At 34.1% G+C, this 19,597-nt stretch overlaps 1 protein-coding gene across 14 annotated transcripts in view; it reads left to right on the forward strand.

The window, feature by feature from the left end:
• HERC4 (HECT and RLD domain containing E3 ubiquitin protein ligase 4) overlaps window positions 1-19,597 on the forward strand; it is a 127,422-nt gene that overhangs the window by 31,372 nt on the left and 76,453 nt on the right. For 10 of the 14 annotated variants that reach the window (XR_015157114.1, XR_015157115.1, XR_015157116.1 and 7 more), the window contains exons 3-6: window positions 571-730; window positions 6,229-6,305; window positions 12,314-12,535; window positions 13,639-13,730. Coding sequence is in view for 8 of the 14 variants with exons in the window: in XM_086382764.1 (XP_086238890.1) it covers window positions 571-730; window positions 6,229-6,305; window positions 12,314-12,535; window positions 13,639-13,730 (551 nt within the window). In the remaining 6 variants the exon portion in view is untranslated. Of the gene's footprint in view, window positions 1-570; window positions 740-5,282; window positions 5,373-6,228; window positions 6,306-12,313; window positions 12,536-13,638; window positions 13,731-19,597 lie in introns of all 14 variants that reach the window. The other 4 variants (XM_086382768.1, XM_086382771.1, XM_086382769.1 and 1 more) reach the window with 2 other exon arrangements.

Below are 19,597 nucleotides of genomic sequence, written 5' to 3' on the forward strand. Positions count from 1 at the left end.
CACATTAAAATAGCAGCTCATAAACTGAAATCTGTTTGTTATAGTCACATTGCCTTTCAGTTCTCTCCTCAGCATATCTAGTAGATACTTTATTTATGAGATCTGTAAAGAATTTGTTTCCTATTAGAAATTGCTAATTCAGATTATTTTATTTGTTTCAGAATCACTTCATAGTAGTATCCCATATGGTAATACATATGTTGGTTATGATTTTATTGTTAAAAAACAGCCAATTTATTCAAATGATTCCTTTTCAGCTGTACTCCTTTTATTGGTAATGGTTTTGAGTGAAGACCAATTCCCGAGAAAATTTTTATACACCTTTAATTTCTTCTCCCAAATATTTAAGTTACTTAATAATCTGAGTTGATTATGCCCTGTGACATATATCTGTATTTACTACAGTGAGAGTTTTGTGTGGAATGTATTTGTTAGGTTTTGTAGAATAACTAAATTACAGTCTGTATTTCAGCATTTTCTTAGCTTTTTTGTACAAGATGAAGACTATAGTTTTATTCTTACTGGAGGTTTAAAACTAGAATGTAATGTCTCTGTTTCTGATTTCTGTAGAGCAGGTTGTTGCCCTGGATGCCCAAAATATTGTAGCTGTTTCATGTGGAGAAGCTCATACATTAGCACTAAATGACAAGGGCCAGGTGTATGCTTGGGGTCTCGATTCTGATGGACAACTTGGCCTGCTAGGATCAGAGGAATGTATCAGAGTACCCAGGTAACAAAGGTGACCGACAAAGGGGTCTTTAACAATCTTTTATAATAAATTTGTTATCTAAATCATTCTGCTTACTACTGGGCTTTTAAGAGCTGACATACAATTACTTCTCCCCTTTAAGCTCTAAAGGCATTTATTGGGTAGGTGCTTGCCTTTAGTTTGGATTGAATAGTGTTTTTTGTATATTTCATATTTCTCCCAGATTATGTATGTTTGCAAAGATAAAGGGTAGAGAATGCACACTTTATTATAAATTTTCTCTCACTGAAATTTTTAAGTGGATTAAGACTAAACCATTAAATATTGGTTGATTGTTTTTTTCTCTTGTTTTTTTTTTGTCTTTATTGTTTTTATTGAATGTTGAAGTCCCACATGCTTAGAGTAAAAAGAATAATTCACTTTCTACATTTTTACATAGCACTGACCACAATTTAATTTATGCTAACCACTGATTCATCATAGAATTATTTCAGAGTTTAAAAATAAGCAGTGCTTCATCAATATTGTAGTTTTACAGAATTATATAGGGCATCACCATTGCTTTAATATTAAAAACTGTAATCCTGAACATAAAGGATTAAAGAAAAATATCCAGTTCTTTTGGGTACATAATTAATACACTAACTCATCCTTAGTGTTTAAAATTATACAAATTCTTGTCTCCTTAAACTCTTTATGTTTTTTCTCCTGGTAATAGTTATAGGAGTAAAAGAGAACTCTAGGGAACCAAGATATTATACTCATTTTAGATTTATTCCAGGTAGCATTTTTATAATATACACATTTAGATATTTTGTTTGTTTTTTTTTTATCCTGAACCCTCCTCCCTCCTCCCTCCCCATACCATCCCTCTGGGTCGTCCCAGTGCACTATTTTGTTTTTAATTTAACATTATTAATGTTTGCCCTGGCTTAAGAAATAGATAACTACTAGGATAAGAAATTGGAGCACAGGAAATAATACATTTCAGAACAGGAGGGAATTGTCTGGCAGTCCAGTGAGGACTCCATGCTTTCATTGCTAAGGGCACAGATTCAATCCCTGGTCAGGGAACTAAGATCCCTTAAGTTACCTGGTATAAAAAACCAAAAACAACCACAAAACAAACAAAAAAAACAGAACAGAGCTCTTATCATTAGAAATGATTTTTTTTTTTTTTAAATAGGGATGGTAGCTAGTTCCTTCAGCAAGCCCATATTTTTTTTTATCAAATGTATATATATGTATATATGTGTGTGTATGTCTGTTAAAAAACTTAAAAAGTATACATTTGAAATATTTGTTTTGTTTTAGCATATTAAAATATTTTTTTCGTCTTTAGTTTGATGCTTTATATTTGTTCTAGTAATGAGCTGTCTGTTGAGACTTTGGGATATGTCTCATTAATGTGTTTTCTTTAACCTGTAATCAAATTCTGCAAAACTCCCAAAATTTCTTCCTTTTGTTTCTTCTGTAATAACAATTAAATAGCAAACACATTTCCCGTTACGCTTTTAGTGCCTCTTTAATGATGGTGCTGTTGGGAGAGAGAGTTTTTTCCTTAAGCTAAGTACATTGAATTTTTTTAGTCATTTCAATTTTGATTTCTTTTAGAAAATGTTAATTTGCAGCCAAATGGCTGCTGGCTACAAAATGCAAAGCATTCATAGGAACAGAGTGATCTCACATTTGTCACATTCTCTACTGCCTTTATTTCCTTCCATAAGTAATTATTGTAGAATGGGATTTTTTATTTAAGATTTTTAAGAACTTTGTGTTTTTAGTATGAAAAGAGAGTTAGATATTAGGTTTTCTAAGTCCTTATTTTCAAAACCATGATTCACAACAAGGCTGTCTAGTTTCCAATATTTTTCACTCCACTGAATTTTCCTTTTTTTTTTTTTTCTGTTCAGTTCTGGTCTAAGAGACAGTAATCCATAGATGCTTAGTAAAGAGAGAAAGATGAGAAAATTTTATTATGTGACAGTTTATTTGAAGGTTGCCCAATAATCCTGTTATTTGTAACTTTGCTCTTTTATGAACCTGAATGGGGACCTGTAAGAGATCTTAATTGAGTCCTTTGATTTAAACGTCTCTGTTTATGTATTTACTGAACATCTTACTAGTTTTAAACTGTGTATAAGGGCATCTTTCCTGTTGAACTTTCTCAGTTTTTCATTGGGCTAATCTGATTTGGATCTGTTGTGACACACACATATGTATACATACATATAAATTTTTACTGGTACTTCATATTTTAAAGGGAAATTTAGTATTTCAGTACAGTAGGAGTATGTTTTTATGAAAGACCATTAGTGATTTTTTTGTTTTTAAGTCTTAACACCAAATCATTTTTTAGATCCAAACCTTTTTCTAGGTGCTTAGAAATGTCAGCCAGCTTTGTAACTTTCACATACGTTTTGAATAAAACATATGATAGGAGGAAACTCAGACATATGAATAGATTTTCTTGATTTAACTCAGTTTTGAAAGCATATTGCAGAGCGTTCCTGGGCTGTCCAGTGGTTAGGACTCTGCTTTCACCTGTAGGCCATGTTAGATCTCTGGTAGGGGAACTAAGATCTGCAAGCTGCATGGCATGGCCAAAAAGTATCTTACAATTTCTGCCTAATATTAGCATATGAAAGTACAGAGTATTTCAGATTAAAATGAAAATTAAAGAACATTTAATGGTAGGGACTAGATCAGTTGTTAGCCTAAATTTTTCAAAATCAGCTATAAACTTTTCTCAGATGAATAAGAAAGTTGTGGCTTAATTGGGAAATAGAAAATTGTTGATTATGTTTTACTGGGAAATTTATTTTTAAAACCACTTTCTTGAGGTACATTTGGCATACAAAAAGTTTTATTTATTTAGTGTATACACCTTGATGATTTTCAAATTGGCAAAATATTTAATGCTTTAGTTCCTCAAATTCTTGATTTCATACTAAATTCTTGATTATATTCAAACTTATCACTGTTTCTTGTTAATGGTTTTTAAAGAATTTTACCTTTTCAGACAAATTTGGAAGTGCCTGGTTTCTGCCGTATTGCCACTGTACATTAAGTTGGAAAAATGTAACAATACAACAGTACACATATTCAACAATTTATGTTTTGACTTCAAGGCTTCTCAAGGGAGGGGTGTATGAATCTTATTTCCAGGTTTATGCACTGTTTTCTTAAAATTTCAAACGTCTTTCAAAATTCAGTGAAGAAATAATTCCTTTACAATGAATAATTTTAGTGATGTGGCCATTTAAAAATGTTTGACAAGAACTCTAAACTTTAGGGAGTTAAATTTATAAGTATTTATAAAATATTTACCCTAGACATCCGAAATTTTGATTTTCTTTTCATAGTTCTTATTAATTAGGAATCTTCATATACATGTGTAAATATATTTTTATTTACAAAATTTCTTTTCTTTTGACTTTCCTATTGATTTGAATCCTTTTAAAAATTGAAAACTGAAAAACATTTACATTATCTTTTTTACTCATTGAGGATTATATTTGATGAATTCTATAAAACTTTGTTTCATTAAGAATTTTCTGATTTGTCTCTTCAGGAAAAATGCACCATGGTAAAATTGCTTTACTATTCATATATATATAAAACAGTATTTTTGTTTCTTTTTTAAATTCCCAAAAGCTAAAAAAAATAAAAAGCAAACCCTCTTCTCTTTCCCACCTCCACTCCCTCATCTTCAGTGTATTACATCTCCATAGAGACAAAAGCAGAGATTTCTTTCCTTTGAAACAGTAATTCCACAGAAGAACATCTTCACTTCTCTCAAGCAGACACAACTAAAAAATTCGTCCTATATTCTAAGCTGCATGATAATATTTTGGTAATGAGAATCACTGAGTGTAAATTGCTGTGCAAATTTAGAAGTTTTGGGGGCAAACTTTATGAATAGTTTAATATTAAAGCCTCAAAGAAGTTACAGATTCACTTATCCTCAAACAATGGACACTTGACATACTTTTTGTTTCCTCATACATTTTGCCAGGCACTGTGGTAGGTGCTCGGGATTCCATGGGTATAAGATAATATACAGAGCTTATTGTTTAGCAGAGTATACTAGTAATAATTAAATGACTAAGTATTCCAGTATTTTATAGAGATAAATGCTGTGAAGGAGAAAACAGCGTGCTGTTAGAATGTAGAATTTGAAAAGATTTTACTTAGTCTTGCAAATTGGGCTTGATGCCAGGAACAGTTTTTTTTTTTAAACCATTTAATACCGTTCACTATTCAATGTATGATGTACGTAATATGCATAAGCAATAACAGTAAATGTTTAATAACTTCACAGTTGTAAATATCCATGTATTTTTTTATTCCTGGTTTTGCTTTGCCAGTGTATATATAGCCTTTTGCTATATTTGAAAATCTGAAAATATGTTGGACCCTGTTAACTTGTTGGATTCTGCTAAATGGTAGCAGTACAACTCTCAAGTTTTGTAGTTAAGAACATAAATCCACTAAATAAATTATTTTTAATACAACAATATGGAATTAGAGTAACTCTCCTTTTTCCCGCTCAAAATTTGGTTTGCTGAAGCTGCCTCCCGAAAATCATGGGTATCGACACACTGGTCAGAACTTGCTCCGGACTCTCATATGGCAGAATCAGGTCAGGTGGCAGTATCAGGTAAAGGGAAATAAGAAACATACTGTATTTTCCCACCCCCTTTTTTTCTTGAAAATGTTAATTCAGGAAAAACAGAATGACCAGGTGAAGGTGAACTACATAAAACCTGGGATGATTCATGCACAGAGTTACTTGATTTTTATGTTTTAACACAGCCTTTAGAGTTACATTGCAGTTAAGGAAAAATCAGAAATTGGTGGGAAAAGAAGCTAAAAAAATGTAAGGCAGAAACATGAGATGGCAGAAATATGACCTCACACATCAGTGATCATAGATATGAATTAAGTTTCTGTAGTAAAGAATTAAATACATTTAATATCATTGATTTAGATGCAAAGGAAAAGAAAGATAGTCCAAAAGGAATAGGTTTCATAATTTGTGAATTGGTAGCATCACATGATAGGAATCCCTGCTGGTTCTTAAGGAACCTGATGGAGGAGAGCATTTACTAAACTGGGCCAAATACACCAATTTTTGACAAATTAGATCATGTACATTTGTCTTAGAAATATATTACCAAGTTTCATATTTTAAGTTAAAGTTTTTTCACATTTTGATAATAAAAACATACGAAAGCACTGAAGTATGAGCATAGATTACTGTGCTTAAATATTGTCCTTTCAAAGTGTTTTCTCATCACACCTCATAATTTTTCATACTTAGATTTTGTTTACTGATTTTAGTGTAAATTTTTTATAAATTGGGCTTGTGTGAAAAAAGCATAAACTGCTAGGTCACACTAGTAAGGAACTGCTGGTAAGGAAACTCTTTGCACATAGTAGGTGGTCAATAAATAGCATTCAGGATTCATTTATTAAACGGAATTAACTAATCCTGATCTCTTCTTCTTTTCTAGAAATATTAAAAGTTTGTCGGATATCCAGATAGTACAGGTTGCTTGTGGTTACTATCATTCACTTGCACTTTCTAAAGGTAAGCATTGCTTCTATTTTCTTTTGCCTTTTCAGCTTTCTTATTTAAAGACGAAATTCCTTCAACTTCATCCTTATTAAACATTGCCCCGGTTCTTTATCCTTTTCATTTCTGTATACATTTTAGAATTAGTTTGGCAGTTTTCATAGACACTTATTAAACTATTGGGATTTTGTTTGGGATTGCACATTGTCTCTAAATCGAATTGAGGAAAATCTTTGTAATACTGAGTTTTTCAGTTCTTCAACTGGTGATATCAGAGAAGGCAATGGCAACCCACTCCAGTACTCTTGCCTGGAAAATCCCATGGATGCAGGAGCCTGGTAGGCTGCAGTCCACGGGGTCGCTAAGAGTCAGACACGCCTGAGCGACTTCAGTTTCACTTTTCACTTTCATGCATTGGAGAAGGAAATGGCAGCCCACTCCAGTGTTCTTGCCTGGAGAATCCCAGGGACGGGGGAGCCTGGTGGGCTGCCGTCTATGGGGTCTCACAGAGTCAGACACGACTGAGGTGACTTAGCAGCAGCAACTGGTGGTATGTTCCCATTCATTTTAATCTCCTTTTAATTTGTCTCAAGAATATTTTGTTCTTTTCTGTGGAGAGATCTTACGTACATTTTGTTAGATTTTCCCATAGATATTTGATGTTTTTTGTTATTCTGAATGGTGTCATTCTCAAATCATTTTTTGCAAGAATATAGACATGACATTGATTTTTTGCATCTGATTGTTCTTTAGCTTGCTGAACATTATTCCTTCATAGCTGGGGTAGTTTATAACTTGCCCAATTTCATTTGATCTCACAGATAAACTTTTTATGACTAGAAACAGAAAGTCATCTAAGCATCCTGGTACCTTCGCTTATTTCTTTTGACTTCTTCCTATGCTTGCTAACGATTATGAGTTCGTAGAGAACCTGCCATATATTTTTTTATAGTTTTAAAATTTTGTTTATTTATTTTTGTCTTTGCTGGGACTTTGTTTCTCTGCACAGGCTTTCTACTCTCTAGGTGTGGTGTGCAGGCTTCTCATTGTGGTGTGGCTTCTCTTACTGCAGAGTACAGGCTCCAGGGCAAGGGCTTCAGTGGTTGCAGCCTGTGAGCTCATTAATTGTGGCTCCCAGGCTCTAAAGCACAGCTTAGTAGTTGTGGCACACAGGCTTAGTTGCTCTGGGGCATGTGGAATCTTCCCAGATCAGGGATCGAACCCATGTTTCCTCTGTTGGCAGGCAGATTCTTTACCACTGAGCCAGCACACATGCACCAGGGAAGCCCCATGTATTTGTTGTTACATCATTTATAAAAGTAAGTTTCAGTGGCTTTATTATTATTAGTTTAAGTTTATTAAATGCCTTGTGAGGCCTACTGCGAATGAAACAGTAGACTAGAACTGTAGGGAAATACCAATAAATTAAGAGACAGTTTTAGGGACCATGTGATCTAATAGAAGAGGCAGATGTACAAATATTATAATTGAGGCAGAAAAAATATATACTATTTTTGGTCAAGGTAAAAGTAAAATACTGTGGGAATAAGGGAAAAAGTGTAGTTTGACAATAGAATTGGTAACAGTCATATTTGCTGCAAGTCTTGAAAGATGAATATAATTCAGAATTGGAGACCTGTTGAGAAGCAGCTAGGGGGAAATGTTAAGGATTGGCTAAAGTAATAATAGTACTAGTGAGAGCATAGAAGGAAAGTATTTTGTGTATTTGTGTATCAGCATATAATTTTACGTGGGTATTTTCAGAGCATGGGAGACATTTTCATACTTAAATAGTGGTTGAAGTAAAAACAAATCTGTTACAAAGGGCCCTATGTGCCGTGTTAAGGGATTTGGGTTTATTCCATCTAAGAAATAAAATGAGGGGTCGGGCTGGCATCCCTGTATTTTTTGATGTTACCTGTCAACTTCTCTTTTGGTACTTTGGTAGATAAATTCAAGATAAATTTAAACCCAAAGGCTTTACTGATGAGGACAGTTTTTCTATCTTGACAAGTATTCTTTTGCCTTATTCAGCTTCATGTTTTAGCAGTGTCTTATTCATTTAGTGAAAAACAAATTTTTGGGGTGGGGAGCAGATCACTCAGTATGAAATAGGCACAGTGGTAAGCAGTATAGTACTAGCCTTTATGGTGGTTGTTTAGTTGCTGAGTTGTATCCAACTGTTTTGTGACCCCGTGAACTGTAGCCCACCAAGCTCCTCTAGCCATGGGTTTCCCAGGCAAGAAAACTGGAATGGGTAGTCATTTCCTTCTCCAGGGAATCTTCCTGACCCAGGGATCAAAGCCTTGTCTCCTGCATTTGGCAGGTGAATTCTTTACCATTGAGTCACCCTTAGGGACTAGCGTAGCCCTTATGGTTCAGTCATACAGATAACAGTATAGTCATATAGTACAAAAGAAGACTGTAAAGAAAAAGGTTTGGGATACTCAGATCCCGTAATAAGGGGATTGAACTTAATCTTGGAGATTAAGGAAGAGAGAATAGAAGTAAATTAGACAAGAGTGAGGGGAAGGTTTAGGCAGAGTGTGTGAGACAAAAAGTGTGTAAGAAACTGGCTTTGGAAAATATGAAGGAAGGTGAGTATGGCCAAAGTATAGTAAGTGAGGGAAGAGATTGGTGTGAAATGAGCTCAGAAACATAGGTAGATTTTGTAGAACCTTATAAGCCTTGTTAAAAATATTTATCCCAAGAGTTGTGAGAAGGCACTGACAAATTTTTCTCAGGTGAGCAACATTTCAGATCTATGTTTTTAAAAAAAAAATCAGCTCATTTGAGTTTCATTATGAAATAAACACATGAACATATAAATTTATGGAATAATTAATTTGAAACTTATCCAGACCACTGTTATGGTGTCTACCATATATCAGATCTACATTTTTATATCTCTGTATATACAAATGTCTGCTAGTTAATGTCCATAGAGTATTTCTGCAAGTGCATATCAGCAGTTGGTAAGAGTGCTTGTCTTTTGGAAGAGGAACTGGTGATCTAGTTTGGAGAGAAACTTAGTAAGTATGTACTATTATGGTATGAATTTTTAAAAATCACTTATTAGTATGTCAATTATTAGTGCCATTTATTTTATAAAAATAAGTAAAAGATGTTTAGAGTTGTAAAAAAAAAATGTAGCAATGGGTGAGCAAATGTGGTTAAGTAGAGAGAACTAGAGATCTCTTAAAGAAAATTAGAGATACGAAGGGAACATTTCATGGAAAGATGGGCACAATAAAGTACAGAAATGATAAGGACCTAACAGAAGCAAATGGAGAAGGCAATGGCACCCACTCCAGTACTCTTGCCTAGAAAATCCCATGGACCGAGGAGCCTGGTAGGCTGCAATCCATTGGGTTGCTAAGGATCGGACACGACTGAGCGACTTCACTTTCACTTTTCACTTTCATGCATTGGAGAAGGAAATGGCAACCCACTCCAGTGTTATTGCCTGGAGAATCCCAGGGACGGGAGAGCCTGGTGAGATGCCGTCTATGGGGTCGCACAGAGTCAGACACGACTGAAGCAACTTAGCAGCAGCAGCAGCAGCAACAGAAGCAGAAGATATTAAGAAGAAGTGACAAGAATACACAGAAGAATTGTACAAAAAAGATGTTCACAACCCAGATAATCACGATGGTGTGATCACTCACCTAGAGCCAGACATCCTGGAATGTGAAGTCAAGTGGGCCTTAGGAAGCATCACTATGAACAAAGCTAGTGGAGGTGATGGAATTCCAGTTGAGCTATTTCAAATCCTGAAAGATGACACTGTGCAAGTGCTTCACTCAGTATGCCAGCAAATTTAGAAAACTCAGCAGTGGCCACAGGACTGGAAAAGACCAGTTTTCATTCCAATCCCTAAGAAAGGCGATGCCAAAGAATGCTCAAACTACCGCACAATTTCAGTCATCTCACATGCTAGTAAAGTAATGCTCAAAATTCTCCAAGCCAGGCTTCAGCAATATGTGAACCGTGAACTTCCTGATGTTCAAGCTGGTTTTAGAAAAGGCAGAGGAACCAGAGATCAAATTGCCAACATCCGCTGGATCATGGAAAAAGCAAGAGAGTTCCAGAAAAACATCTATTTCTGCTTTATTGACTATGCCAAAACCTTTGACTATGTGGATCACAATAAACTGTGGAAAATTCTGAAAGAGATGGGAATACCAGACCACCTGACCTGCCTCTTGAGAAACTTGTATGCAGGTCAGGAAGCAATAGTTAAAACTGGACATGGAACAACAGACTAGTTCCAAATAGGAAAAGGAGTATGTCAAGGCTGTATATTGTCACCCTGCTTATTTAACTTATATGCAGAGTACATCATGAGAAACGCTGGGCTGGAGGAAGCACCAGCTGGAATCAAGATTGCCGGGAGAAATATCAATAGCCTCAGATATGCAGATGACACCACCCTTATGGCAGAAAGTGAAGAGGAACTAAAAAACCTCTTGATGAAAGTGAAAGAGGAGAGTGAAAAAGTTGGCTTAAAGCTCAGCATTCAGAAAACGAAGATCATGGCATCCGGTCCCATCACTTCATGGGAAATAGATGGGGAAACAGTGGAAACAGTGTCAGACTTTATTTTTTGGGCTCCAAAATCATTGCAGATGGTGATTACAGCCATGAAATTAAAAGATGCTTACTCCTTGCAAGGAAAGTTATAACTAATCTAGACAGCATATTCAAAAGCAGAGACATTACTTTGCCAACAAAGGTCCATCTAGTCAAGGCTATGGTTTTTCCTGTGGTCATGTATGGATTTGAGAGTTGGAGTATAAAGAAAGCTGAGTGCTGAAGAATTGATACTTTTGAACTGTGGAGTTGGAGAAGACTCTTGAGAGTCCCTTGGACTGTGAGGAGATCCAACCAGTCCATCCTAAAGGAGATCAGTCCTGGGTGTTCATTGGAAGGACTGATGTTGAAGCTGAAACTCCAGTACTTTGGCCATCTGATGCGAAGAGCTGACTCATTTGAAAAGACCCTGATGCTGGGAAAGATTGAGGGCAGGAGGAGAAGGGGACGACAGATGATGAGATGGCTGGATGGCATCATTGACTCAATGGATGTGGGTTTGGGCAGACTCCGGGAGTTGGTGATGGACAGGGAGGCCTGGTGTGCTGCGATTGATGGGGTTGCAAAGAGTCGGAGACAACTGAGCAACTGAACTGAACTGAACTAAGAACTATTATAAGAACCTGTTGAAATGGGTAGGTGTGGATCTATTAGCCATATTTTTCTTTAGAAAGAAAACAGTATATGACTTGATTGATAGGTGACTAATTAATAAAAACCTGTATGTAAGGTAAAAGAAGAGGGGAATATGAAGGATGACTCCTTATGTTTATGACTTGTGCTGCTGAATCAGTTAAGATGGTTATTTACTGAAAATGAGGAACATTAGGAAGAGATCCAGGTATGGGAGGTAGGAAGGGGATTGTGAATTGAGTTTAGGGCATGCTGAACTGGAAGTACCTTTCAAATATCGAAGTATAGCTGTCAGATAATCTATTGGATACATGGATTTATTGCTCAGAGGAGAGATGTAGGGTAGTGATAAATTTTGAAGGTGTTTAGCATGTAATTGATAACTGAAGCCTTGAGCTTAAATGAGTCCCTCTTGGAAGAAATCATATAATAAAAATGAGACCTGAGGAATATTAAAAAGGTGGTACTTTCTTAGGAACATCAGGAAATGAGATCACCCTCAGTTATGTGACTTACCCCATTCATTAGTAAAGTAAGTTGAACTAAATCTCTAAAGGAACATCAGGAAATGAGATTACCCTCAGTTATGTGACTTACCCTATTCATTAGTAAAGTGAGTCAAAGTAAAACTCTACTAATATGGATTGTTCTAGATAGTATCGTATAAGAAATAATTGTAAGGAGGAATATGTATTTTCATCCAGTGTAAGGAAGAATGTCTCAAAATAACTGATGATTTTCAAATGGAATTTTTTTGTGTGTGAGAAAAATAGTAATTTATGATTTTTGTTTTACAGCAAGTGAAGTCTTCTGTTGGGGACAGAATAAATATGGCCAATTGGGTTTAGGCATTGACTGTAAAAAGCAAGCTTCACCACAGCTGATTAAGTCTTTACTTGGAATCCCTTTCATGCAAATTGCGGCTGGAGGAGCCCATAGTTTTGTACTCACCCTTTCTGGAGCTATCTTTGGATGGGGACGCAACAAATTTGGTCAACTAGGTCTTAATGATGAAAATGGTAGGTTTGCAATTTTTATAGATATACTTTTAAAGAGAGATGATTTTTTTGAGATGAATTAGTGATTCTTAGTGTCAGAGAGAAGTATACACAAATCTTCCTTGGGATTGAAGTGGGGATGGAGAGATTAGTTTAAAAATTCCACCTTATAATATTTTTAGGAGATTGTGGGAAGGCCAAAAATAGTATTTTATTCTAAAATAAAATGGAGAAAGTATATCTGGACAAAAATCTTCATTGTTGAATGATGACTAAAAGAAAATTTAGAAAAACATTTCTTCAGATGGGTAACCACATTATCAGCTACCATCAGTTGAAAAAAGTTGTAAAATTATCCTGAAAAGTAAAACAAAGTATTCATCTATTTGAGTATTTCAAAGAAATATTTATATCTGAGTCATTTAATTAATCTGTTAATGGTGATGCTAATGTCTTACAAATAAACTTTTTGAATTTTAAAAAATTATAACTACTTAAAATTAGGATCTTGGGAACTGATTTTTCATAGCTGCATTAGGTTTAATGCCAATATTTGAAATACAAAGACTGATTTAATAAAGTTCAACATAATTATAATGAGTTAGACAAAAGTGAGTTGTTGATCTATAACAACTGGAAATGATAACAAATAATACTCTTAGAATTTAAAAGTATTTTGTTCTGCATAAGAAAACTATGTCAATTTATGGTATTTATTATATCTTTCCTGCTATAAAACATCAGAAAGTATAGTTTTAGGTTTCAAAGTAGGATGCTATGAGCTTAATTATCATGAGGTAGATATAAAGAATGATGTATGTGTATTAGAAGCAGTCAAAAAGCTTTGAAATTCCTTGATTCCTGAGTGTAGATTGGCATTGAGGCAGATTAGAATTTAAATTCCCCTTTTTAGACCTTTCTTTTATCACTGTAGTAGGAATAGAAAGGCTTGGCAACCCAACTTAGCCTTTTACTACAGAATTATTGAATTGTTAAAATGGTTTAATTATCACTGTCTTCCACCATTGGGAAAGCTGTAGAGAAACACATTGTAGAAGAGTTTTAATTTTAAAAATACTGTTTGTTAATACATTCGTTAACTGTTCTCTTATTGAAATTTTCAGATAGGTATGTTCCTAATTTACTAAAGTCACTAAGAACTCAGAAAATAGTTTATATTTGTTGTGGAGAAGATCATACTGCTGCACTAACCAAGGTATTGTACTCTTGTAAAACTTTTTTATTAATATTTATGTAGTTATTTTTGTAATTAGTGAATATTTTAATACTTTGTGTATTGAAACCTTGAGAGTTACTGATGTCTAAAAAATAATTTATCTTGAAAAAGGGACTTAGGTTATCATCTGTTCTCAAAAACAGTTTACCTTATATTTCAACTGTTTTATGTTACGAAATGTGAATTGTGATCTGCTGTTTGTGTGGTGATGATATATATTGTTGAGTTTTACAACTTAATATTAAATACTGCTTGAATAATATTGTGAATGAAATAATTTCTTTTTAGTGTGTCAGGCTTACTGTGCTTTGTGTATCAATCTTACTTATATTGCATAACTCTGCCCAATTTTAATTTAGCTTCTATGTGGCTTATAAGTATAACAAGTAACAGAGGAGACTGAATTCCTCTATTATCCCTAGGCCAAGAATCAGTATTATGCAAGAAGTTATAATGAGCTTTCATCACCGTCTTGCTAATGGTTTTAACTCTGACCTCTCACTTCCTTGAATATGTACCAGTTCAGTATCAGTACTGTATAATTCTCTAGCAATTAGAAGTAAAATGAAAATAGGCTAACCTTTACCAGTAGTGTTATTTATTATGTTAACATAAAGGAACTAGCAAATTATCATTGACCGAATTAGAGATTAATATTTTTGCATTTTTATCTTTCTTTATCCTGCATAGTAGATAAAATTGTCAAGAAAAAGTTACTTCTCATCAGATTTGTAAAAATTCTACACATTTACTACCCGGCCCCCCCCACTGGATATTTCAAAATAAGAAAATTATTCTCAGTCCTTATCAAATACAGTGTACTAAAGATACTTTAAAAAAAAATATTATAATGACCAATTACAAAAGTTAATTTTTAGAAAAATTTTATTGTACTTGCTTTGGAATAAGGAAGTTTTATTATCTCTGCTAATCTTATTACCATATTTTATTGATTTAAAAAAAAGTTCAGATTACAGATATAATCACTGTTGGCAAGTTACAAATTTTAGTGATTCTCTTCTGTCATTGATACTTAGAAGAAATAAGCTGTGTTGAACATAATAGTAAATATTTTGTATAATATTATTCTTGAGGATTAACTTTGTGGTAGAAATATTCATATGTTAATGCTTTTCAAATTCATCCTTTCAGATAAGCTCTCTTCTTATTTTCCCAAGATTTCTAAGTCTTTATATCTGTTGAGTTTTTTTTTAATGTGAACTGTATTAATCTTCTGTATTTTTCTCTCAAAACTTATCACTGGAATTTTTGGTATATATTATTTTCAGCAAAATTAGATAGTTTTAACTATTTCAAAAGTAAGATTTTTTTAGTTTTCCTTGTTGAAAGTTAAAATATAATTGTGTATCAATGCCTTTTGCTTTTCTGCAAGAACTTCTTGAAGATAGATTAGGATTACTTTACAAAGCAGTTTAGAACTTCTTGAAGATAGATTAGGATTACTTTACAAAGCAGTTTAGAACTTCTTGAAGATAGATTAGGATTATTTTATAAAGCAGTGTAGATTAGGATTACTTTGCAAAGCAGTTTCCTTGTGCAAAACAAATAGGAAAAATTAAAAAAACCTTACAAAATTTAAAAACAGAATAAATAGACATGCATGTTAATGGATATGAAGACACTACCATAAAGATGTCAATTTTTTTCAAGTTCTTTTATAAATTCACTATGCAGATTACATGTACATGTACCTTTTGACTTATCTGTCCCTTAGCAATTTTAAGAATCTATTCCAAAGATACAAAATTATGTATACACAAGGCCGTTTGCTGTGGTAATATTTTAATAACAAAAGAATAGAAGAAATCCAAATACCTAACGGTAACAGCCTAATTGAATAAACTGTGGTAATTCCACTGCGTGTAGTGTCATGGCCTGTAAAACAGAATGAGGAAAATCTCTATTTTGTTGTAGAATGATTTTCAGGATATATTACCATTAAGGAAAAAGAAGATACATGTTATTTATATTTGAAAAGAATAGGTAGACCATATGAGCCTTGCCTTATGTTTTGACTTTGAAACCTAGAAACTCTTATACATAATTAAAAAGCTAACTTACATTTGTATATTAAAACAGTTCTACAAAATTACTAGTGGTACAACTGCAGAAGATTTCTTTTAGGTCATTTTAAAGTATAGTATTTTGTTGTGCATCACTAGTGGGAAATAGCCTAAAGATAAATCGAATTCACAAAGAGCCTCTTAAACTGCATTCTGTTGTCTTATTGTTATTAGGAAAATTAGTAGTTATTTTCACTATACTGCATATAGAATAGGATAAAGCAAATAAGTATTTATTTTATTGTCATTAGAAACCATGATTTTCAGCTTAAGAGAAAAGACATATAAAATGGTAGCAATCAAATTAAAAGTAATCTTTGCTTTGACTCAAAAGTATCAGTGTGAATTCTTACTTTTCTCCTTCTAAAATAAATTTGTTGGTTTGCTATGACCACTGAAAGATCTGAGATATAAGTAAATGTGTGCAATCTAGAAGCAATGAATATTCTTTGATTGTTGTAGATTCTGTACTAAAAAGAACCAAGGCTTCTTAGAAAAGAGTTTGATCTCATATCTGGAACCAAAGAAGTATGAAAATAGCCTTGGGTATTTTGTGTTACAAAAAAGCAGAGACTACTAAGATCATGGCAGAAGGACAACTTGAAGAAGTGTATTCAGTGGTCAAAAAAAGGAAATATCTTTAATAAGTGGAAATATACCAATTATAAGAAATCTATGACTTCATAATGATCCTCTTTTTACCCAAATCAATACAAAACAAACTTCATTGCTTATCCTTGGAAGTTGCTGGAACAACTCATTTTTCTAAAAATTAGTAAATGAGAAAAGCATTTTTATTGTATTTCATGACGGCTTAATAGCTGATGAGTTAAGTTTTCTATAGAAAAATTTCAACTAATTTAGAAGAAATATTTTTTAATACTCATTTTATACTCCTTAATGAAGTGTTGAATGTAGACAAAGATCAGCATTAAGCTTAATGGGACTAGATAAGGCTGAAACGTACTGTCCCACTTATTTTTAATGTTAACAGTCAGACATATGATTATTGACATGCCAAGATACAAAGATTCATAAGATACTACTATCAATAATTATATATTAACAAATTTATCAGGTAACCTAGATGAAATGAGTACATATTGGGAACATACAAACTACCAAAACTGAATCAAAACTGTTTACCAAAGGAAACAAAATCAGAATATGCCTCTAAAGAGTAAGGAGATTATAATCAAAAGTCTCCCAAGAATGAAAAGCCCAGGATCAGATGTCTTTACTAGTGAATTCTATTATTTGAAAAATAATTAATACCAGTCCATCTCAAACTCCTATGAAAAATAGAAGAGAAGGGAACACTTTCAAACTTACTTTAAAAGTCCAGCATCATCCTGATATCAAAGCCACACAAAGTCACTGCAAGGAAAGAAAGTTACAAGCCAACATCCTTGATGAATGTAGATGCAGAACTACTCAATACTAGCAAACTAAATTCAGTAGCACATTCAGATGATTATATATCCAGTGATCAAGTGGGATTTATCCCTGAGATGCAAGGATGGTTTATCATTCGGAAGTCAGTGTTATACACCACATTAATAGAATGAAGGATAAAAATTATATGATCATCTCAGTAGATGTAGGAAAAGCATTTGACAGAGTTCAGCATCCTTTAATGATAAAGACTATACAAAGGGAGTATGGAGGGAACATGCCTCAACATTATAAAGGCCAAATCTACCACTGATATAATAATTAATGGTGAAAAGTTTGAAAAGTGAAAATTTAAAAGTTTTTCCTTTGGGATCAGGGACAAAACAGGATGCCCACTTTCACTACTGCTCTTTAAGATAGAATTGGAAGGGGAGTTCCATGGGAGTGTAGTGGTTGGAACTCCATGCTTCCTCTGTGGGAGGATATGGGTTCCATCTCTGGTTGGGGAACTAAGATCCCGCATACTGCATGGCCAAAAAAAAAAGTACTTGAAGTCCTAGCCATAGCAATTAGTCATGAGAAACATTAAAGACATTCAAGTTAGCAAGGAAAAAGTAAAATTGTCTCTGCAGATGACTTGATACTATAAAGAGAAAACCCTAAAGACTCCTTGAAACATCTTGTTAGAACCAATAAATGAATTTAGTGACATTGCAAGATACAAATTAACATTTAAAGTGGGTTGTGTTTTTATACACTAACGAACTAAAAAGAGAGAAGCAGCAGCCCCAGTTACAGTAGCATTAAAAACAATGTAATGCTTAGGAATAAAGGTAGACCAAACAGGAAAGACCTGTACACTGATAACTATATGACATCAATGAAAGAAATTGAAGAAGACAGAAATAAATGGAAAGATTTCTCGTGTTCTTGGATTTGAAGAACAAATATTGTTAAAATGTCTGTACTACTCAAAGTGATCTACAGATTCAATGTAATCCATTTCAAATTCGAGCGGCAGTTTTCACAGAAATGGAACAATCTTAAAATTCATACAGAACCATGAAAGACCCAGAATAGCCAAAGCAATCTTGAGAAAGAGCAGTGAAGTAGAGGCATCGTGGTTCCTGATTTGAAGCTATATTACAAAGCTATGGTAACCAAAACTGCATGATAGTGGTGTAAAAGCAAGCACATATATTAATACCAATGAAACAGAATCAATTCAGTTCAGTTGCTCAGTCTTGTCCGACTCTTTGCGACCCCATGAATCGCAGCACGCCAGGCCTCCCTGTCCATCACCAACTCCCAGAGTTCACTCAAACTCATGTCCATCGAGTCAGTGATGCCATCCAGCCGTCTCATCCTCTGCCATCCCCTTCTCCTCCTGCCCCCAATCCCTCCCAGTATCAGGGTCTTTTCCAATGAGTCAACTCTTCGCATGAGGTGGCCAAAGTATTAGAGTTTCAGCTTTAGCATCAGTCCTTCCAATGAACACCGAGGACTGATCTCCTGTAGGATGGACTGGTTGGATCTTGCAGTCCTAGATAGTCAGAAATAAATGCAGCAAATCATTAACAAGATGCTGAAAGCATACATCATCATTAATAAATGATACTGGGAAATCTGAACATCCATATGCAAATGCTGGATCCCTAATTCATACCACTTACAAAATGTAGCTCAAAATGGAATAAAGACTTAAATGTAAGGCCTGAAACTGTAAAACTCCTAGGAGAAAACCTGGGGAGAAAGTTTCTTGGCATGAGTCTTGGTAGTTATTTCTTGGATGTGACGCCAAAAGCACACAGATAACAAAAGCAAAAATAAACTAAAAGCTTCTGCACAGCAAAGGAAACAGTCAACAAAATGAAAAGTCATCCTGTGGAATGAGAGAAGATATTTGTAAATCACATATCTGGTTAGGGGTTAATATCTAAAATACATAAGGAACTCAAATAATTCATGACTGAAAAATAGTCTAATTTAAAAATGGGCAAAGGGCTTGAATAGACATTTTCTGAAGGAGATACACAAATGACCAAAAGATCATGAAAAAGGTGCTCAGTATCAACATCAAAATCTTCAGGAAATGCAAATCAAGACCACAAACTCATATCTGTTATGATCACTATAATTAAAAAACAAAAACAGGTTTATGGAGAAAGGGGAACCCTATACTCTGCTGTTGGAAATGCAACTTGGTGCAGACATTACAGAAAACAGTATGAAGATTCCTCAAAATATTAAAAATAGAACCACTGTAAGATCCAGCGATCCCACTTTTGGATGTATTTCTGAAGGACATGAAAACAGGATCCCAGCGAGATAACTGTGCTCGTTTTTACTGAAGCATTGTTCACAATA

Source organism: Bos grunniens, chromosome 28, assembly GCF_055505025.1.
Source record: "Bos grunniens cultivar Pamir isolate PY7600 chromosome 28, Bosgru_T2T1.0, whole genome shotgun sequence".
Classification (NCBI taxonomy): Eukaryota; Metazoa; Chordata; class Mammalia; order Artiodactyla; family Bovidae; genus Bos; species Bos grunniens.